The sequence below is a fragment of the Globicephala melas genome, chromosome 8 (genome assembly GCF_963455315.2).
Source record: "Globicephala melas chromosome 8, mGloMel1.2, whole genome shotgun sequence".
Taxonomy (NCBI): domain Eukaryota; kingdom Metazoa; phylum Chordata; class Mammalia; order Artiodactyla; family Delphinidae; genus Globicephala; species Globicephala melas.
This window is the reverse complement of record NC_083321.1, coordinates 49448771-49471960: the sequence shown is the minus strand read 5'-3', so window position 1 is coordinate 49471960 and position 23190 is coordinate 49448771. Positions and strand designations below refer to the sequence as shown.

The 23190-nt window shown below is 43.6% G+C and overlaps 1 protein-coding gene and 1 long non-coding RNA gene across 7 annotated transcripts in view; one reads left to right on the top strand and one right to left on the bottom strand.

Moving 5' to 3' along the window:
* RNF121 (ring finger protein 121) overlaps positions 1–21655 on the bottom strand; it is an 85300-nt gene extending 63645 nt beyond the window's left edge. Inside the window, exons 1-2 of one of the 6 annotated variants that reach the window (XM_060303622.1) lie at positions 21544–21612; positions 20620–20652 (exon numbers count right to left, since the gene is read on the bottom strand). Coding sequence is in view for 2 of the 6 variants with exons in the window: in XM_030831134.2 (XP_030686994.1) it covers positions 17244–17315 (72 nt within the window). In the remaining 4 variants the exon portion in view is untranslated. The other 5 variants (XM_030831135.2, XM_030831137.2, XM_030831136.2 and 2 more) reach the window with 5 other exon arrangements.
* A 379-nt stretch (positions 21656–22034) lies between these two features.
* Positions 22035–23092, top strand: LOC132597760 (uncharacterized). The gene is made up of 2 exons (XR_009565046.1): positions 22035–22297; positions 22872–23092. It is a non-coding gene; the product is annotated as an uncharacterized lncRNA (long non-coding RNA).
* The last annotated feature ends 98 nt before the right edge of the window (positions 23093–23190 follow it).

Below are 23190 nucleotides of genomic sequence, written 5' to 3'. Positions count from 1 at the left end.
TTCTACTCAAATATCCTCAAGCTCAGAGATTCTTTCCTCAGCCATGTCTAGTCTACTGATAAGCCCATTAAAGGCATTCTTCATTTCTGTTACAGTGTTTTTGATCTCTAAACATTTCTTTTTGGTTCTTTCTTAGAATTTCCATCTCTCTGCTTACAATGCCCAGTTGTTCTTGCATGTCATCTACTTTATCCATTCGAGCCTTAGCACGGTAAATCATACTTATTTTAAATTCCCTGTCTAATAATTCCAAGATCCCTGCCATAGATGGGTCTAATTCTGATACCTGGTATGTCTCTTCAAAGTGTGTATTTTGCTTTTTAGTATATCTTGTAATTTTTTCTTGATGGCTGGGCATGATATACCAGGTAAAAGGAACTACTATAAATAGACCTTTAGTAATGTGGTGGCATGTTGAGGGAGGGGAAGCATTCTATAGTCCTATGATTGGGTTTCAGTCTTTTAGTGAGTCTGTGCCTCTGGAATGTGAACTTCACAAGTGCTTCTCAGTGCCTCACCCACCCCTCTTAGGTGGGACATGATGGTGTGAGTAGACTGGAATTGGGTATTTCCCTTCTCCAAGATGAAAGGCTAGGGCTGACTAGAGATGGGTATTTCCTTTTCCCTGGGTCAGTTAGGCTCTGATAAAACCCCAACAGGGGCTTCCCTGGTGGCACAGTGGTTGAGAGTCCGCCTGCCGATGCAGGGGACACGGGTTCGTGCCCCGGTCCGGAAAGATCCCACATGCCGCAGAGCAGCTGGGCCCATGAGCCATGGCCGCTGAGCCTGCGCGTCCGGAGCCTGTGCTCCGCAACGGGAGAGGCCATAACAGTGAGAGGCCCGCGTACCGCAAAAAACAACAACAACAACAACAAAAAAACCCCAACAGGTTAGGCTTTGGTTAAAGTTTCCCCTGATGGCAGACCTTAAGAAGAACAGAATGCTCTGTAGTATTTTTAAATGGCTCCTTTCCCCCACCCCTCCCCAAAGCACAAAAGGGTTTTTCTCAATACTCGGTGTAAGAACCTGATAGATATCCAAGAAGTCATTGTGGGGGGCCCTCAATGACTGAGTCCCCCTGGAGTTTTTTAACTCTGAGTTGTCCATACTGAGCCTCCAGCAATTCATCAATTACAATCCAGGTTTCCCTTCTCCAGCACTGGTTCCCAAAGAGGTTTCTGCTTCTGTAAGTTGTGATTCTCTGTATTCACCTGTTCGTCTCTCCAATTTGGGGGGCAGCAATTTGCCTTTGCCCTATGACCTTACTTCTCTTAAAAATCTAAGAATTGTTGATTTTTCAGTTTGTTCAGCTTTTTACTTGTTCTTAGGACAGAATGGTGATTTCCAAGCTTCTTACATGCCTATTGGAACTCTTTTGCCCATTTTTTTTTTTTTTTTTTTTTTTTTTTTTTTGCGGTACACGGGCCTCTCACTGTTGTGGCCTCTCCCGTTGCGCAGCACAGGCTCCGGATGCGCAGGCTCAGCGGCCATGGCTCACGGGCCCAGCCACTCCGCGGCATGTGGGATCTTCCCGAACCCGGGCACGAACCCGTGTCCCCTGCATCAGCAGGCAGACTCTCAACCACTGCGCCACCAGGGAAGCCCTCTTTTGCCCATTTTAAAAATTATTTATATTTTTATTGTTGAGTTGTAAAAGTTTTTTATATATTCTGGATACAAAATCCTTTATCTGATATATGACTTGCAAGAATTTTCTCCCATTCTGTGGGTTGCCTTTTTACTTTCTTGGTGGTATCCTTTGCAATACAAAAGTTTTTCATTGTGATGACACCCAATTTACTTTTTCTTTTATTGCTTGTGTTTTTGGTGTCATATCTAAGAAATCGTTACCTAATTTGGTAGTGATTTATAACTGTTTTCTTCTAAGAGTTTTATAGTTTTAGTTATTACATTTAGGTCATTGGTCTGTTTTGAGTCAATGTTTGTATATGGTGTGAGGCAGGAGTCCTACTAGCTGTGGCTATCTAGTTGTTTCAGCATCATTTGTTGAAAAGACTATTCATTCCCCATGTGTACCTGATTGATCACATCGGCTCTTAACTCTCTAAGATGGTGCAACACTCTTGTTTTCCACATCATTTTCTTAAGTGTCCACATAGCTCTATAAATTTTGCTGACAGAACCTCAGAAAGACTAAAAAGGTAGCTGGAGATATATAATACCACATATCCAATACCATAAAGAACATACGTAAATCATACCATAGAGAAAGATAAAGCCTAAAGAAAGCCTCTGAAGCTATCTGTGAGGTTTGATACATTTATTCATTTACTCTCATTTAAGGTACTTCTGTTCTAAATGTGTAGGTTCTGGGCTAGGCATGGAGATACAAAGATGAACCAGACTTTTTTTCCTGCCCTTGAGAAGACAGATTTAAAAATAAAATAATTAGGTTGTTTTAAAAGCATGAATTTACTCAGCAGAAGGAACACAATTGTTTCCATTTTACAGAAGGCACAAATGAGATATAAAGGAGAAAAATGACTCACTGAATGAAGATCACCGTTATGGGGCATAGGGATAGGAGTGATGGGGAGAGGATCACAGACCTTAAGGGAGAAATCAGAGTCAGGGCTTAGGGCCACAAATGGCCAAGCCAATGACTAGTCACAAGGTCCTGCTAGTGCCACATTATGACTTTCATGGGCCCTAGGTACTTTTGCCTTTGTGGAACCCTTTCTCTATTAGAAAAATATTTTAAAATATATTTTATGACTGTATTGATATAATATAATCCAAGATGAATTATATTCATTTTTTCTTCTGATTGAAAGAAGTTAAGACATCTTTATGGGCCCCTGGGTACTGTGCCTATTGGATAAGTCAGCCCTGAGTCCTGCTGTCTCCCCACAGCTATGCACCAAGAATTCTCTCCCCAGCTGCCAAATCACATAGCTCTGCTGCTTCTGAGATTCTGTTCTCTACCCGGCCTGATCAAGCGGCATGAGGTTTAGGTTCACATTAAATCTCACACTGCCTAAATCCACACAGAAAAGGTAACCTCACTCTACTCCTATGAGCACTATACAGTTATTGGGCAATCATTTGCCAATAATGTGTATTCTGTGTTCAAGGAAGGTTTAGATACATTCATGATCAAATGCAAACAAAGAAACAGACATGTCATGACCTACAAACACCAAAGTCATAGGAAGCATGTGCCTGGCACCTTGACAGCCCATAAATATCTGTTCATTCAATTACAAGACAGGCATAAAACAAAGTCTCTTCCCTTATAAAACTTACCATATAATGAAGAAGACAGACAATAAATATACAAATAAGCATATATTTATATATATGAAATAATTTCTGGTAGCAGTGTTATGAAGAAAAAGAAAGCAGGGTAAGAGAAGAAAGAATGAAAAAGGAGGCCATTATGTGGCTACATGTAGACACTCTGGTTTGGTTTCCCCAGAAAGCCTTCCAATAACAGGAGAACTTGCTGAAACTAGCCCATGTAGTATGTCTTATTTCCTTGGGTTTTACCTCATTCCCACTTTTCACCCCAAGAAATGGCTTCAGGGCAACAACCACCTTTCTCAGTGACAAGAAAAAGAGTTGTAGGTCCTGATCTGGCATAGCTATTTACTTGCTATATGTCAATGAACAGGGCACTTCTCTCTATGCCTGTTTCCCCATATATAAAATGAGGAAATTGGCTTAAGTTACTTTCAAGGTCCCTTAAAGCTAAAATGCTATAATAATTCATACCAAATCTGTCAAATCTGTCTAACTCCAAAGCTTTGGAGTCAGCTATAATACTTTGGCTTTCCAAACTGCCACAGTTACCTTAGTTACCACAGAAGTGAAAGCAAAATGCCTTTAGTGTAGTGAGGTGTGATTTAACAGGATGCTACCAAATTAAATCAATGAAAATTTACCAAGTGACTACCATAAGTATGCATCAGGAATATCCATCACTTGGGGGATGACCTCTTGCCCTGGCTTCAAGTACCTTCTAACTGCAAAGGGCCCTAAACTCTGGAACCCCATCTACCAGGGCAACCGGGAACTTCAAAGGTCTCAGCTGATCCTGTCAAGTTACAGAATGATCAATCATGCAGCTAGAGACTTCACTCTTTCACAAAACATTAGAGATGAATAAGCCCAACCTTTGCCCTTGAGGTAGTCACAGTCCAGGGGGTAGGGGTGAGACAGATTAAACATAATATGATAAGGATAACCACTGACGTATAAACAAAATGCTGTGTAAGCCCAGAGAAAGGAGAGATTAGTTAGTTCCTGAACCTGGTACAGCAAAACCACCAGGCTGGCTGCCTCTATCTCGGGGGGGACAGATACTATGGTGTGCTGAGTGATTAGGATTACAAATGAAGTCCAAAGTTTCACAGGCTACCCCTATTTGTGGCTCTGTATTCCCCTCTCACTCACATTTTTCTCCAACTCCTTAGCCCTGGCAAGAATTCCAGGCCAATAAATTAAAGTGGAACTACCTCACTTTTCAGACCTCGTAAGTCAGCTGGGGATCATGCAGACATTGGTTATGCTTAGCCTAACTGAAAAGCCTGACATGGACAGCACACTGTAGGCAGTGGAGTCAGAGTAGATGCTGGCTGAAAATAACTGCTGTGGCTGCTGTCTGCCCTCCACTCCTACCCCTCCTACCATCACCAGAAAAGCACATCCTCCAGGCCAGCTGAATTGGAAAGCTTTTTTAAAGAAACTTTTAAAATTTATACAAAAGTGGGAGGAATAGTTTAACAAACTCTCTCCCATTCAACAATTATCAAATTTGGGGGCACCTAATGTACACTTCTTTGGTTCTTCAATTCCTACCCCATAAAATTCGTATTTCTCAGACTGGCTTCCTCCCCACCTGGCCCTCCTCTCTTACTCTTTCCCATATGCACTCCAGCCTCTAATACACTCTGTACTTTTCTACCCATCCTTAAAGATCCAACCCAGATGTCACCTCTTACAGAGCCCTTCCAGAACAGAACTTTCTACAGCTTTCTGTGAAACTCCTAAAGCCCTAAATCTGGACTATCCATGTGCTGATCACATCTACCCACCTATGAAATCTCCCTCCAATTTTTCATTGCCACACATTCTTGGTTCAGACTTTATCTCGTGCTCTCTCCTAGACCTGCAGTGACTTCCGAGTGATCTCCCTGATGCAAATCTTGCCAGTACAGATTCATAACAGGAGCAGCCACAGTAATCTTTATTAGACACACATCTGACTGCATCAGCCCCCTACTTTGACAAACTTGGATAACTTTCTACTGCCTTTGGATTAAAGTCCAAACTCCTTTGTATGACACACAAGGTGTTTCATAATGTGGTATATAACCAGCTACTTATCTCACCACCTCCAATAAACAGCTTTTACTCCAGCCACACTAAACCACTTACCACTCTAAGGTGCTCTTCCCTTTTATCCCTCAGTGATTTGGCTGCTGCTGTCTTCTCTCCTTAGAATTCTTTCCTCACCTTCACTGTCTAGTTCTATTCCTTCTTTAAGATGTAGCTCAAATATCACCTCCTTTGTGACACATTCTCCAACTTTATTCATTCACACACCCATTCAACAACTGTTAACTGATCATATGTTAAGCTCTAGACAGGGGATACAATAAATAACAGCTCTCACTCTCAAGGAGTTTAGAGTCTAGTAGATCTCCTCAGGTGGAGTAATTCCTTTCCTCCTCTGTTCTCCTGAAGAAATTTACAATTTGCACAAACCTCTAAGGTCACATTTATTACTTTTTATACTTGTTTCTGTTTCCCTCACTAGACTCTAATCATCTTGAGGCCAAGGATCTTTTCTTATTTTTAAGGCTTTGTTGAGGTATAGCATCCATATCAGGTGGACAGTTCAATGACTGTTCATATATTTATAGAGTTGTACAGCCATCTTATTTTAAATCATTTCCATCACACTAAAAAGAAAGCTCAAGCCCACTGGCCAACTCCCTATTCCTATCCCTAGACTTAAGCAACCACTAATCAATCTACTTTATATCTCTATAGATCTGTCTATTCTGGACCTTTCATGTAAACGAAATCATACAATATGCTGTCTTTTTGACTGGCCTCTTTTTTAAAAAAAATAAAATTACTTTTGTTTGTTTATTGATTGATTGATTGATTGGCTGTGTTGGGTCTACGTTGCTCCACGCAGGCTTTCTCTAGTTGTGGTGAGCAGTGGCTACTCTTGGTTGCGATGTGCGGGCTTCTCATTGCTGTGGCTTCTCTTGTTGTGGAGCACGGACTCTAGGCGCATGGGCTTCAGTAGTTGTGGCACGTGGGCTCAGCAGTTGTGGTTCACAGGCTCTAGAGTGCAGGCTCAGTAGTTGTGGCACATGGACTTAGTTGCTCTGTGGTATGGGTGATCTTCCTGGACCAGGGATCGAACCTGTGTCCCCTGCACTGGCAGGCGGCTTCTTAACCATTGCACCACCAGGGAAGTCCCTTGACTGGCTTCTTTCATGTACCATAATGTTCTTCAAAGATCATCCATGTTACAACATGTATCAGTAGTTCACTCCTTTTTCTTGACAAGTAATCTTGCATTGTATGGACATACATTTTATTTATCCATTTACCAGCTGATACACATTTGAGTTGTTTCTACTTTTGGGCTATTATAATATTGCTATGAACATTTGTGTATAAGCTTTTATAGGGACATATGTTTTTATTTCTCAAGTATATATCTGGAGTGGAATTACTGGGTCATGTGGTAACTCTACGCTTAACCTTTTGAGGAATTGCCAAACTGTTTTCCACAGCAGCTGCACCATTTTACATTTCCACTAGCAGTGTATGAGGATTCCAACTTTTCCACATCCACAACACCTGTTATTATGTCTTTTTGATTATAGCATCATAGTGAGTATGAAGTGGTATCTCACTGTAGTTTTGATTTGCATTTCTCAGATGGCTAATGATGTTCAACATCTTTTCATGTGCTTATTGGCCATTTATATATTTTCTTTGGAGATAGGTCTATTCAGATCGTTTGGTGTATTCAGATCTTTTGTTCATTTTTTATTGGATTATTTATCTTTTTCTTGTTGAGTTGTAAGAGTTCATTACATATCCCAAACACAAGTCCCTCATCAGATATATGGTTTGCAAATATTTTTTCCCATTTAGCAATCCTAAGTGGTCTGAGGATCATCTGATTCTTACTAATTTTTGCATTTCAAAGAACTAGCACGTAATCTGGCACATTGTATGTGTTCAATAAATGTTAAATGGATGTTACATAACATTAACTGCTTTGAAGACAAGAATAATGCCTTAGGTACTTCCCTGGTGGTGCAGTGGTTAAGAATCCACCTGCCAGTGCAGGGAACATGGGTTCAAGCCCTGGTCCAGGAAGATCCCACATGCAACTAAGTCCATGCGCAACAACTACTGAGCCTGTGTTCTAGAGCCTGCGAGCCACAACTACTGAGCCCACGAGCCACAACTATTGAAGCCCGCACGCCTAGAGCCCATGCTCCACAATGAAAGGCCGCTGCAACAAGAGAAGCCACCGCAACAAGAGAAGCCACTGCACCGAGAAGCACGTGCACCGCAATGAAGAGTAGCCCTGGCTCTCCGCAACTAGAGAAAGAAAGCCCATGCACAGCAACGAAGACCCAACACAGCCAAAAATAAATAAGTAAATTTATTTTTTTAAAAAAGAATAATGCCTTACTCATTCAGCATCTCCCTCACACTTTACACCTAGCGCTAGACACAAAGCACACACCTTGGAAATACACAGAGACTGAGTAACTCTCACTTGAACAGACAGTGGGGATGATGTTGCAAAAGAATCCAGAGGAACTTGGAAAGCCATCTGAAACCAACAGAACTTACCTGTTTATACTGGCTACTACCAGTTACCCCTGAGACAGCTGCTGCCCTCTGAGAATAAGAAGCAACTTCTATATAAGCCATTCTTGCAGCGGTCCACGCTCAGAAGTAGTCATCAAAATGCTCTATTACTTAGAAAACTGGCCCCCTCCCTCCATTCCCTTAGCCAGTGGGAGATATCAAGCACATGACAGCACTAAATGACATGCTGGCTTTGCCTGAAGTGCCCTTTCTTCTCCTTAAGGAGCTCAAACTTGATCTAGAGAGACAGGCTGGTATCTGGACCACATCAGTGATGTACAGCTGGCAAAGGTGCTCCATCCTTTGTGGTTTCTAAGTTAGAAAGTGACTCTTCCTCTTAAGCACTAACATGAAATCCTTCGTGATCATTAATAGCCAACAGTAAATACTTTCCAAACTTAACACAGAATACAAATAGGACTGAAGGAAGCTTTGGGGAGAAGGAAAAACTGAAGAACATGGCTCGTTGCACCAGAAGGCCTAGGTCAGTGAGGCAGGAAATGTCTCTAACATCTCTTCCTTTCTATAATACTATTCAAGCTACAAACATAATCTAGGCCCTTCAACTTCATGCCCTTCCTGCTAGTCACTGTGTCACTCAAATTCAAAATCTTCTGGTTTGCCAATGCTGCCTATAAGAGAAAGGAAGAACTCCTCAGTAGGCCACACAGTGCCCTCCACGACAGCATTGAGAGTAACCTCTCCTGTGACCACACAAGGCCATGATCTGACTCCAGTCTGCCTGGCACTTAACATATGCTCCCCTGCACTATGTATAATACACCGGAAAGCACATGCACTTTGGAATTAGAAAGTCTGGAAGCCCTACTTGCCTGGATTAAGGTATGTCTTCCCTGCCTCTTTATTATTTTTTTTTTTTCTGGCTATCATCTTTACATCTTACTTACTTACTTACTTATTTATTTATTTATTGGCTGCGTTGGATCTTTGTTGCTGCACACAGGCTTTCTCTAGTTGCAGCGAGCAGGGGCTACTCTTTGTTGCAGTGCACAGGCTTCTCACTGCGGTGGCTTCTCTTCTTGCAGAGCACGGGCTCTAGGAGCGTGGGCTTCAGTAGTTGCAGCACACGGGCTCAGCAGTTGCGGCTCGCGGGCTCTAGAGTGCAGGCTCAGTAGTTGTGGCACATGGGCTTAGTTGCTCCGCAGCATGTGGGATCTTCCCAGACCAGGGCTCGAACCCGTGTCCCCTGCATTAGCAGGCGGATTCTTAACCACTGAGCCACCATTCCCTGCCTCTTTAATCCCTTCTCCAATCCAAACTCCTTAGCATAGCATATAAGGCCTTACATGATCTTATACCTGCCTCCCTTTCCAGTCTTCCTACTTCCTCATTACACCCCACCTCCTACTTGGATGCTCCAATAATACTATACCTTATACAGTGACCTGTCAGTGCTGTTCTCTCCCTCTCACCTCCCACCTTGCACATGTTGCTCCTCCTGCTTAGAGGGCCCTCCGCCTCTCTCTTTGGCTGGTTAATTTCTAGTCATTTTCCACATCAGCTAAAGTGCTGCTTCTCTGGGGAGCCTCTCCTGATCCCTTTCCCACCATTTTCTGTGCTCCCAGAGAGCTCTGTGCTTCTCTGTATTACAGCAGTTATTACATCTGCTTATTTCACTAACTCTTCCACTGGACTATGAGCAGCCTGAGAGTAGGGCCTATGTCTTCGTTATCCTTCACAGCTAAGGCAGTGCCTTTGTAAATGCTCAGGGTATACTTGATGAATGGATAAATGAATGAAAAGGATTTTCCCACCATATACATAAGGCTGGCATAACAAATAACTTCATTATTACTTTAAGCCGACAACATTGCAACTCAGAGTGTCGTACTGACTTGTATCACGTAACAACTGTGTGGTAGAGCTAGTATAAAAAGCCAGATCTTCAGAGACCCAGACCAATGTCCGGACCTCTCCCCTGACTCTAAGCTCATATTTCCAACTGCCTAATTAACAACACCACTTAGATGTTTATGTAGCCATCTCAAACTTAACATGGCCAAAATTTTTCTGCATTTCCTCCCCACCGCCCAACAAAAATTTCTCCCAGTCCATCCTGTTTCAGTACACAATAACATCAGCCATGGTGTTGCCAACTACAAGTCAAAGCAAAACAAATTCATAAAACCTGAAAGTCAAGCTTGATTATTTCTTTCCCTTACGTCCCATATCCAATCCACCAGCAAGTCTTGTAGGCTCTACTTCAAAACATATTCTAATTTCATCCACTTTTCTCCATCTCTGCCACCCTACCCGCCCCGCCCCCAAACTCCAAAACTATCATTTCTCACCCAGACTACTGCAATAGTCTCTTAACTACCCTCCTCGAAAGCCTTCCTACAATCCGTTCTCCTCAAAGCAGCCAGAAAGATCTTTTTGAAAAATGCAAATCAGCTCACCTCACTCCTATTTTTAACACCATCCAAAATTTTCATTGTACTCTCAATAAAATTCAACAAATTTAGCAGTATCTACAAGGCCTTACAGATCTGACTCTGCTATAAACTCCTTGACTTCATATGGTACTATTTTTCTCTTGCTCACTATAATTCAGTCCCATTGGCCTTCTTTTTTGGTCCCAAGACATGCCTAACTCGTTCCCACCGATTTATACTTGCTTCTCCCTCCACTTGACACACTTATGCTTCCAAATCTTCAAATTGCTAAGTCTTCTTCATTCAGGTCTTAGTTCAAATATCACCTCCTCAGAGGCATTCCATAAACCACCGTATTAAAAGTAGCACCTCTCCTCTAGTCGTTCTCTATCCTATCACCCTACTTTTCTCAGAGCACCTATCACCATTTGGAGTTATCCTGCTTATTACTTATTCATTACTTGCATTTCCCCCATTTAGAAAGTAAACTTCACAAGAGCAAGGACCTTGGTTGTCCTGTTCACTGCTGAATTACTGGACCTAGGAATATTCCTGACATCCTGAAGTCACAAGTATTTGAAGAGGGGAAGAATGAATAAACAATACAGATTACATACTTAATAAATGCTTGATGAATGTGTGAGTGAATGAATTAGGGAGTGGAATGGAAAGGGAAAAAAAACAGTGGAAGCACTGCTATTTAATATTTTTATAGCCACTCACTTTTCTCCACCCTCACTGCCTTTGCTCTTGCTCAGATCCCCACCATCTCTTTTTTTTTTTTTTTTTTTTTTTGCGGTACACGGGCCTCTCACTGTTGTGGTCTCTCCCGTTGCGGAGCACGGGCTCCGGACGCGCAGGCTCAGCGGCCATGGCTCACGGGCCCAGCCGCTCCGCGGCATGTGGGATCTTCCCGGACCAGGGCACGAACCCGTGTCCCCTGCGTCGGCAGGCAGACTCTCAACCACTGCGCCACCAGGGAAGCCCCCCACCATCTCTTAGACGACTGCAGTACTTCCCAACTAATTTCTTCTCCTTTCCCCAAGCTGAGCCCTCCAAAAATAACTTCCACACTTCCACCAGACTTGATCATTCTGAGACATAGATCTGAACATGTTATAAGCCCAAGCTTCTTCTTATGTTGTTAGAAAAGCCTCGCCAACCTTATCACTCACTGCTATCCCCCTACATTTAACCTATACTCCAGTAATGCAGGCATTCTTACAGTTCCCAGAATATTCCAGGCTGTTTAATGCCTCCAAGCCTTTGCGTATCTTTTCATTTTGCTGGACCACTCTTCCATACCTCACAGACTTTTGACTACCTACTGAACTCAAACTTACTCCTCAAGAACCATCTCAAGCATCTTCTCTGTTAAGTCTTTAATGATTCCCCCAAGCAGAGTTAATCACTCCCTCCTTTGTCACCACAGTACATAACACATACTTATAATACACTACCATCATTTGTTTCCATGTCCGTCTTTCGCTATGTGACTATTAGCCCCCTGAAAGCTGGAGCCATGTCTCCATGTTTGTGTCCCCAGCACCATATCTGGCATATTCAAGCACTCAATAATTGATGACTGAAGGAATGAATGGATATATCTTAACTCCTCAACCTGGTGTTTAAAGTCAACCTCGGGACTTCCCTGGTGCTCCAGTGGTTAAGAATCCGTCTTGTAATGCAGGGGACGCCAGTTCCATCCCTGGTCAGGGAACTAAGATCCCACGTGCTGCAGGGTGCAGCATAACTCGAGAGCCCACGTGCCGCAACTACAGAGCCCACATGCTCTGGAGCCCACGCACCACAACTAGAGAGAATCCTGTGCATGCACCACAATTAAGTGAAGAGCCCACGCACCGCCAACAAAAGATCCCACGCGCCACAACGAAAGATCTCACGTGCCACAACTAAGACCCAATGCAGCCAAATAAATAAATAAATAAATAAATAAATATTTAAAATAAAATAAAGTCAACCTCATATTGGCTCCAACCCATGTTTCTAGATTTAGTACTTAGTCCTCTCTTACTTGCTGATTCCCCAAACGCATCCTTCTTTCTCACATTTACTTGGGGCCTTTATTCCTGATGCTCTCTATAGTGAAATTTAAATCATCGGGTGGCTCCTTCTCCACGAAGTCTTCCCTAACCCCTCCAATGAGATTTACTTCCCAAATAGCACTTTTTTTTTCAATTGATAAGGTATTTAGAACTTATTTTATAATTATAGCCTTTCCAACTGGACTACATGTACTATTTTTCTAACTGAACTGTATAAGCTCCTTGAAGGTACGAAACATGAATTAGCGTCTTTCCTCTCAACCTAAGTACCTAACACGGTAGCTTGCACAAAGCAAGCAGGTATCACTAAATGTTTTATTAGTGGAGAATAGTATGTTTAATAGTATGCTTAAAGATATCATGCTTCCACTCCTTCATATATGTGCTTTTAGCTTGGTGTAAACCAGCCTCCTAGCCATATGATAAACTTTATCCCTCCTTTAAGAATCAGCCCAATGACATATCATCTCTGAAGTCTCCCCTAACTCTCCCAAATACACTTTCACACTCCTCCCATGCACCTGTGATACCTGTATATAGCTCTACTCATCACACTACATCGTCATTATCACTTGATGGGTCCCTCTCCCCACTAGACCATAAACTCTTTTGGAGCACAGATAGTCTCTTTAACCATTTATGAATCCCCAAGACCAAATAAAGTATCTGGCAAAATTAAATGCTCAATAAATATATGGTGAATTTTGAAAACAGTAAATCCATGTTATAGAGGACACCAGCAATAGAGATCATGGAGTCACATCACCAGGTTCAAATCCCAAGTCTACTTACAAGCTATCCAACCTTGAATAAATTACTTGGCAGTGCCTCAGTTTTCACTGATCCGGAAGGTGAAGACAATAATAGTATTAAAATATAATTAAGAGTTAATGTATGTAAAATGCTTGGTATAACGCCTGGCATTATACCAGTATGCAATAAAAAAGTTAGCTATTATTTGTTATCATTAAAATAGAAGGAGAAAAGTCTGCTTCTGCAAGGCGCTAAATGACAGGCTCAGGAAGAGGTTAGGTTCAATCCTATGGGCAATGGAAAATAAAATGCCACTGGAGACCTCCTTAATAACAGACACATTCAGTTATTGAGAATATCCTACTGGGAAGGGGGAAGGAGGGCAGAGGGAACACAAACCTTGGCAGGGCTACGCTCTCTGCTTCCAGCTTCCCCTTTCCCCACTGGTTCTCCCTAGTTGCTCAGGACCAAAAGCCCCATGGTCATAACTCAGCATCCTCCTGGGAAAGCTGCACTTTAGAGGGAACTAATGAGTTTATGTTTACCTACAGATTTTCCTCTGAGGAGCAGAGAGATAACAAATGACTTCAAGAAGGGAAAACACAAAAATAAAATAGAGAAGAGGAATGATGCTGGATGGCTTATCCTGGGTTGGCTTTCATGGAGTAAGCTTTCAGGACAAATAGCTCCAGGTGGACTGAGACTAAACTCCTCAGAGGCATTCTCTGTCAGTGCATGTGCCTCCATGGGTCAAAGATGCAAAGAAGCAGGATCTGGAAAAGGAGGACTAAAAAGGTGACACTATAGAAATAAGAATTCTAGCCCAGTATGAAGAATATTGCAACAGGGGAATTCGAAGAGGGAACAGGCTGACCACAGAATGATAAGCTCCCTATCATTAGAGGGATTTAAACACAGACGAGGTGCTCACTTGCTGGGAGTGTTCAACATGGGTGGATGGACTAGATTTAAGATTCAAGTTCAGGGCTTCCCTGGTGGCGCAGTGGTTAAGAATCCGCCTGCCAAGGCAGGGGACACGGGTTCGATCCCTGGTCTGGGAAGATCCCACATGCCATGGAGCAACTAAGCCCGTGCGCCACAAGTACTGATCCTGCGCTCTAGAGCCCACAAGCCACAACTACTGAGCCTGAGTGCCGCAACTACTGAAGCCCGTGTGCCTAGAGCTCATGCTCTGCAACAAGAGAAGCCACTGCAATGAGAAGCCCACACACGGCAACGAAGAGCAGCCCCCACTCGTCGCAACTAGAGAAAGCCCACATGCAGCAACGAAGACCCAACGCAGCCAAAAAATAAATAAAATTAATTTATTTTTAAAAAAAGGATTCAAGTTCAATAAGCATCTGAATATCTACTCTGTGCTAGCCGCTGAGAGAGATTAGGTGCTGGGAACACAGAGATGAAAAATGGTATGGTTCTGTCCCCTCAAGGAGTTCACTGAGCGATGGGGGAGACAAACAAAACAACATGGTAAGTGTTGATAGATGTCTATACAGAGTGCTGTTGGGGCGGAAAGCAGGTCCTCAGATACTGTGCCTATGACTCACTGGTAAGGAGGAATATGGCACTAATTAAAAACGAAAATGCTTCATAAGCAGTTTATAAGCAAATAGTACTGTCAGGCACTACTGTGTTATTGCCAGAACAGAGTACATCAGTTAACCTTTGCAATTTAGTCAACACTTCCTTAAACCTGAGTAGAATTCATATCTACAAACATTCTCATTTATTCAACAAATGTCTGCTATGCGCCAAGAACTGAGGAATGTAGAGAGGTGAAAACGATAGTCCCTGCACTCAAGAAGTTAGAACATTCCTCTTCATTTTTTCTTCCTCTCTCCTACCCTCCTTTATTGACCAGAGGACACCTTAAATTCCTTCTGGAAGTAGATGAGTTATTAAGTAATGGGTTAACCAAACAAATGACTGCAAAAAGTAAGAGTGAGGGACTCCTCTGGCGGTCCGGTAGTTAAGACTCCACACTTCCAATGCAGGGGACGTGGGTTCAATCCCTGGTCCGGGGAACTAAGATTCCATATGCTGTGTGGCACAGCTAAAAAAAGAGCTGGGGATGGGAGGTTTATAATGGGAAACCAAATGGTAAGGAAAGACTGTCTGCAAATAGGGTGTCTGCCAGAGTATGAGACTCTGACTGCACAAAAAGACAAAGGTTACAGAATTGGAGGTTACATGTAGGCCTTTTTGTGTATAACTTCCCTATCACCATTTTTTTCTTCTCTCATCCCAAGATTATTTGCACAGATTATTAATAATAATTATACCTTCATTTGGTTATTCCCTAGTATCCACCGAGTACCCAAAAGAAACTGTAGGAAACACAAGGCACAGTAAAATCCTGGGATCCAAGACTTTCAAAGCTGTGGGAAACCTCTAGAAGGTCATCTAGTCCAAACCTATCATTTCACATATGAAGATTTAAGGTATGGGGCTTCCCTGGTGGCGCAGTGGTTGAGAGTCTGCCTGCCGATGCAGGGGACACGGGTTCGTGCCCCGGTCTGGGAAGATCCCACATGCCGCGGAGCAGCTGGGCCCGTGAGCCATGGCCGCTGAGCCTGCGCATCCAGAGCCTGTGCTCCACAATGGGAGAGGCCACAACAGTGAGAGGCCCAAGAACCGCAAAAAAAAAAAAAAAAAAAAAAAAGAATTAAGGTATGGAATCTTTCATGAGTTGGCATCTTCAAACATTTATTGAATCATACTCTATGTCAGGCACCAGGGATATAAGGATGGATAGGGCTTTCAAGGAGAACTCAGTCCCATGGGAGAGACTGACAAATAGCGTTACCCCAGTCAAATCACCTCTGTAAATGAAGTCCTACACTTATATAGTAGAAATGTCTAACATAAGACAGTATGGGAAGCATACAGTACTCACACTGCCCAGAGTGGTTAAAAGCACAGATGTAGGAGTCATCCTGGATTTGAACCCTACCTCTGTCACTTACCTAGCTGTGTGACAGTGGGCAAATTACTTAAACTCTCTATGCCTCAGTTTCCATATCTGAAGAATGGACATAACCATCATAATACCTACCTTGTAAGGTTGTGGTATGAAATTAGATAATGCATATAAAATACTTGGCACCAGGACCTGGCACAGAGTAAGTACTCTATATCATTTCACCTTTAGCACTCTCCTGCTGAACCCTGGCCTCAGAATCCTTCTCAACACAACCTTCTAAGCAGCTGTTATCATTTGGCTGTCTCTGCGATAAAACAAAATCTGCTATTTCTAGTCTAGAATCTAGGTCTATTGTTTACTACTCTAGTTTTTTTCCCCACTACATTATGCTACTACTCATTTTACACGTCTTTAAAAAAAAAATCCAAAGATATATGGTCAGATGTCCAAGATTAAACTTCAGTCACACATGCGTCAATCCCTCAATAAGATCTTGGCTTTAACCAAGAATTCCTAGAGAAAAAAAATCCCTGGAAACAAGGAACATTTATCAAATGTCTACAGGGAGAGACCCACAGGAGGAAAAACAAAACAGTCCAAGATTACTACTTTGAAGAAGCATGGGAATGGGAACTTCTACAGCCTCCCTGAGAAGATATAACAGACTGCTACTTCCTCCTTGATGTACCCACTACACATATTCCACTGACACAGCACCTGTGACACATTTTTGTACTTATTTATCACTCTCTCTCCACCCAGGCTAGTCTGTGAACTCCTTGAAGGCGGTTATCACACATTACCCATCTTGGTATGATCAAGCATAGCACAGTACCTGGCATACAGAAGGTCCTTCCAAAAAGTTTGATGAATTGATAAATGAACATAGAGAAAACTATGAAACACAAGGAAAGAAGATATCATTGTAAATCAGAATAGTTCTACAAAGCAAGAGAGCCTTGGGCTAGAAGCTTAAAGTACAGGTGGGATTTGGAAAGACACGGGGGAAAGGAAAGGTACTCTAGGCAGACAGGACAGCACAAACAAAGACCTGGCGGTAATCAGAAACATGGTACACAGTATGTTAGAGCTTTAGTCATGACTTAGTCCAATAGTTCAAATCTCATAGGGATGCTGTAAACATTCAATAAAAAAGCACATACTACTAAGGAGAGGAGCTTATTACCACTACTCAAAAATAATAATCACCTTTATGCCAGGCACCATACTGAGTGAAGGGACTGCAACAATGAGCAAGATAGACTTGTACTCCGCTCTCATGTAGCTAAGAGTCTAGTGGGGAAGACAGACAGTTAAAATAATGCTTGGTAGAGCTGGGTTAGAGGAAGTACAGGGGGGCTGAAGGAACATAAAGTAGGGTCACCCAATCAGTTGGCAGTAAGAGAAAGCTCCCTGATTTTCAAAGTGTGGCTTGAGATACTCAAGGGGTTCTGAGTCCCTTCAAGGACCACAAGGCTTCAAAGTGAGATTTTTTTTTGAATAAAGGGTTTCATGACTAAAGGTTTAAAAACAACCAATCTAGTCCAATCTCCTCTTTTAACAAGAATAAAACAAGGCCCAGAAGAGGGAAATTACACACTAAAGGCAATAATAACTCAAGTTAGCTGTAGGGTGAGATACCTGCTTTGAACTTGAGCTGGAAACTACTCACTACTCTGCATAATATCACATCATTTTGGCAGATGAACAATTACTGGGAGTAGACACATCCGGAATTCACAGGCACTAGCCAGGCAGGCAGGCTGGCCCTGATTGGATGTAGAAGTGCTTTTTCACCTTAGGTCCCAAACCAGCTCTCTGTGCCAAGATGATGCCTCCAATTCTCATGGTTAGCCAGGTCCCCCTTCAAGAAGGAACTCACTGGCTCCAGAATAGGTCTGCTTCTGGGCCTCCAAGCTGGTACCCATGCTTTATCCTCCCTAACATTCTCAAGCACCCTGTGGTTTAGCAAGTTGAAGAACTTAGCCAGTCATCAAAGCGTTTAATACCTAGCCCTAGCCTGAGCTGGCTAGACCCATCTCTCATCTCCCTAATTGCCACTGGGCTCATCACTCCCCGTGACCAGGGGTTCAGCAGAATCAAATTATAGGTAAATTAAACGACCTGTGTAGAAAAACCAATATTCCTTTAGTTAACCCCCACTTTGAATCTCTCAGGAATGAAATGCTGCTTCACATTTTGGAGATGGGACTTTTTTTTTTTTTCTTGCGGTACGCGGGCCTCTCACTGTTGTGGCCTCTCCCGTTGCAGAGCAGAGGCTCCGGACGCGCAGGCTCAGCGGCCATGGCTCACGGGCCCAGCCGCTCCACGGCATGTGGGATGCTCCCGGACCGGGCATGAACCCGTGTCCCCTGCGTCGGCAGGCGGACTCTCAACCACTGCGCCATCAGGGAAGCCCGGAGATGGGACTTTTGTATATTAAGAAAAAGGTAGTTTACTTTGGTAAGATGAGTCTGGCATGAGAAATGGAACCGAGGCGTTCAGTATAGTATGGCGGTGTAAAACTTAGTTCAGTATAGCACAGGCAGACCAGGGATGGAATCTGCACTTCCCCTCACAAACTGTGGAATCCTAGGAATGCTACTTAACCTCTCTTGCCTCAGTGTCATTTATAAAATGCGGTAAACACCAACTAATTCACAGGGCTGCTGTCAGTAATGAGATAATGTAGGCTTTAAACAGGGGCTGGTTTATGGTAAGGGCTCAATAAACAGCAGGCTTTTCTATTGGTAGCTCTTTTCCTCTCAAAAACAGAAGCAGTGAGCAAAGTCTTAATTACCTTAACTAAATACTATAGAAAGTAATAATGAAACGGACGAAAGGAACATAAATAAACTGATGGCTGCTATTCCAGACTAGTTATCATGCTAACGGCATCTGATATTGGAAAACACAGGCCCGATATCCTAGAGAACAAATCAGAGCATGCAATCTTTCCAAAGAAGTGGCAAGGAGTACCCTACTGCATCTTAGCTAGGCTATCCATTACTCTTTTATAATCTGAGCTCCACAATAGTCTCTCTACCAAGCAGAAGGTACTACAGGAGAGCAACTCTGATGCCATATGCTTCTTTATAAACCTAACCTTTAATTTTTCAACTCAAATCCATCTCCATCATAAAGATCTCACTGAATCCCCCAGCAGACTTGAGTGCTTGTCTCTTGTGCCCCACTGAATCTGTTACACACTTCCATTACAGCAATTATCTAGTATTGCAGTGGGCCATTTGCATGTCTCTTCTCTACACTATAAATTGGTAAAGATCCTGTCTTACTCATCTTTGGATTCCCAGTGCATAAAACACAGTAGACCCCCATAATTACAAATTAAAGGATGGATTTCACCTTCTCTTTCACTAGTTAAGGCTACTAAGAAACAGCTGGGGAGATAGAAGTATCGAAAGAAACTCACAAACTAAGGTCTGCCAGACCATACCCCTGCCCACCCCTCCTTTTTTTTGAGCTTGAAGGGATGTCTGTTCCTGCTTCTCAAAGTTACTTTTTTAAACACACAAGGAAAAGGATAGAACCATCCACACAGAATTTTCAGACAACAGATTATATTATTTCTCAGTAAATGAAACAAGGAACAGAAGTTTCTGGGATAAATGCTAGTGGTTACATATAAAGTAGACCTCTAGACATGACTCTCTGGAAGTATAATTATGATAATAGAAGCTCTTAAGTTCTTAAAACCATAAGGGAAAAAAAGCTAAGAAGCAAAAATCAAAAATGTTTAACATCAAAACTTTAAGTTCTTTTCTCCTTTGCCAAAACTTTTGCTCTTTATCTCAATGAACCCTGATATATGTAACTGAAATCTGCCCCCCCCAAAGGAGAGCCCATGACTAACAAACCATGTATAATAACTTAAATACAGTACTTACTTTTTCAAGGCACTTTCAAATATATCTCATTGAACTACAACCAACCATAATCACAGAAACTGAAAGCTGAAAGGGGTCTTGGAAGTCATTTCCACGAACCACACCTCACCAACCAAGTGGCATCCAAACATCCCTGGTCTTTAGTGACTGAAAGATATGGGTCTAAAATGCTTCTTTAAAAATCTCTCCCTGCTCTGACCACCTGCCAGTTTCTCAGTCTCCTCCCCTCCACCTTAATGTTCCCAAACAGGTAAACCAAAACCTCCAAGTCATCCCACCACCAAACAACAGTTTTTGCTTCTCAAGTCGACTTCTACTCTCTTTCTCTGGGCCTCATCCCCAATCCTCACCCCCAACACACAGCCAGGGCCTCTAAGATTCTGATCCCTCAGAGATCCCACTGGTTCCATCCCCAACAATCAATCCCCTTTCTCCTATTTCTCCCTGCCGTCCATATGCTGTCATGGGCAAAACCACAAGCACCCCTAGCCATGAATGTACCTCTGGCCTCAGAATCTTTTCCCTTTCCTTTCTCACCTCTCTCTGCTTCTCAGTGCTGTCCCTTCATCCCTTCAAACTCAATGTCTCCTTCCTCCTAGTGATTTCCTTCAAGGACCACTGGTAATTGAATACACCAGTTGTTAAATGCCTGTTATGTAGGTAAAGGGGACATATACCCTCAAGAGCTCACTCTCAAAGAACTTCTAAGTCTAGAAGGAGGGAAGAAGGGAGGCGGGTGGGAGGATAGGGGAGGGAGGGGGGGGAGAGAGAGAGAAAGAAAAAGAAAGAGGGAGAGAGAATCACTTATCTGTTAAGACTCATCTCCTCTGGGAAGCCTTCCCTAGCCCAAACTGAATTGGTCCCCTCTTCTCAGTCCCACCATTATACCTCCGATGCAATGACTAGTCTTCTTATGCGTCTCCCACCACCATACTGTGAGCTCTTCAATGGGAAGGTCCCTAGCACTTAGCCCAGGACTCGGCACAAAGGGGATACTTGTTGTTTGTTAAGTGAGTGAATGAGTGAATTCCGATATACAGTTGTCCATGCATCCATTCGTTCTATCATTCGATGACCAAAACTTCACTGAGCCCACATTATGTACAAAGTTCTAGAATGTAAAGAGCTCTTACGTAAACATAACCCGAAGCCCTAATACTAGTAGATAAGCACTCTTCCGCGGTCCGCGTCCCCAGCCCCACTGAAAACCTAGACAGAGTCTCTTCCCTCAGTAAAACCCGGCTTTCCCTTGCAGGAGCCCACGCCCCTCCAACTCAAGCTACCTGGCGGCCCTCTAATCCTCCCAGGACCCCCACCTAATAATCCCAAATCTTAACACCCCAACCCCTCTGGCTTCTCTTCCTGTCCTCCAACTCCACCCTTGAGGTTACTGCAAGTCTTCTGCCCCACGACCGCCTCCGAGTCCCTGAGTCCTGGAGTCCAGGGTACCTCAGATTTCCCCCTCCCCGCACCCGTCTCCTGTTGGCTCCTTCCCTCTCAGGATTCCATCTCTCCTAGGACCCCCACTTCCGATACCTCCCCTCCCCTCCCTTCAGTTTCAGGTTGGGTCTCTCCTCTCCTCGACTCTCAACTCTTCTTACCTCATCCAACTCCCGTTCCCCGGCAGCACCTGCTCCAACCTCCACCTCCACCACCGCCGCCATTTTCACAACTCTCCCCCTCCCCGCAGGCCCCGCGCGAGCCAGCTGCTTCCGCCGCTCAAGTGCTCCTAGCCAATCGGCGGTGCGGGCTCCGGCGGAGGGGGCGGGACACCAAGACAGGCGGAGACCTGAGGCGAACTAAGAGACCATCTAGCTGCTACCCACTTAAAGGTCAAGGAGGGACGGATCCCGTATACTTCTAACCTTCCGCGGAGGAGAGTTCTTGGAAAATGAGAAATCGGCCTTGTATTATTTTCAGTGCAAATATTTCACCAATTTCCCCCTTTGGAGAGCCAAAGAGAAGGGTCCCTAAACCGTCTACTTTCGCGACGCTCCCTCACTCTGGGCAACAGGAGTGAAGCGTGGAGACTAAGGACTACATTTCCTAGAATGCATGGAAGCTGACCCGGAAGTTTAAATTCCGCTCTCTCTAGAGGAGATTTGTAACGAGTGAAATATACATAAACCACCGAATGTATTTTCCTGGCAATAGCACATGCCTTCTTACCTAGGTGGGAGTCATTTCCGGAAACAGTGGCTTCTTGAGGCCCCAGAACGAATTCACGGACTTCGGGAGGCGGAAGAGTGGCGCTTTGGGTCAGAAGGCGGAGGTCAGAGAGCAGAATCGGCAGGATAATGGGTTTGTGGCCCAGGATCTGAGGCAGAGGTGGCTCTTCGAGGCCCATTATCCCGGGTGAGGGTCGTTGGGATTGTCGATGGGGAGGGGAATGGACGAAAGGGAGGAAGGGTGACCATCAAGGAAGTGGACAGAACAGCGCATTCCGAGGAGCCGTGGAAGTAGCGGCTTAGGCTTCCGAAGCTGAGAGCTGAAGAGCCTTGCGGGACTTGCACGGCCCCCAACTGCTTCTTAGGCTCTCACGCCTCAGGATCCACTTCACACAGCTCCGTACTCTTTCCTATGCCCACACTTTGCGTCCCCAGCTCCTACCTTTACCCTCGTCCTGTACACCTTATTCACTATGCTGCACCCCGACTTATAGCTTCCTAACTCATTTCCAACCCCCTGCCTCCTAACCAGGACTGTCAACTTTTGAGCTTCAGGGAACATTCTCACAACTCCTTTCCCCAGTTCAACTCAGCTAATTCCATATTATCAAAGCATTCCTAATAATATTATCTATAAGGTAAGGTTAGTCACAGATATTTATTAGAGCTTACTAAGTGTCAGGCACTGTCCTTTGTATTTACATAAATTATTTTATTGAATCCTCTTTATTTTAATTTAAATTTTTTTTTTATTTTCTTAGGTTGCTCTGGGTCTTAGTTGCAGCAGGCAGGCTCCTTGTTTGCAGCTCACGGGCTCCTTAGTTGTGGCATGCGAACTCTTAGTTGCAGCATGCGTGTGGGATCTAGTTCCCTGACCAGGGATGGAACCCGTGTCCCCTGCATTGGAAGGCAGATTCTTAACCACTGTGCCACCAGGGAAGTCCCCGAATCCTCTTTACAAAAATAAAATAAAATAAAAGTACTTCTGCATACTATCCAAGTTTATATGTGTTACAGATATCTTTCAGTTAGTCGTTTGTATTTTAACCTTGTGTTACCTTATTTTTCATATTTCCATCT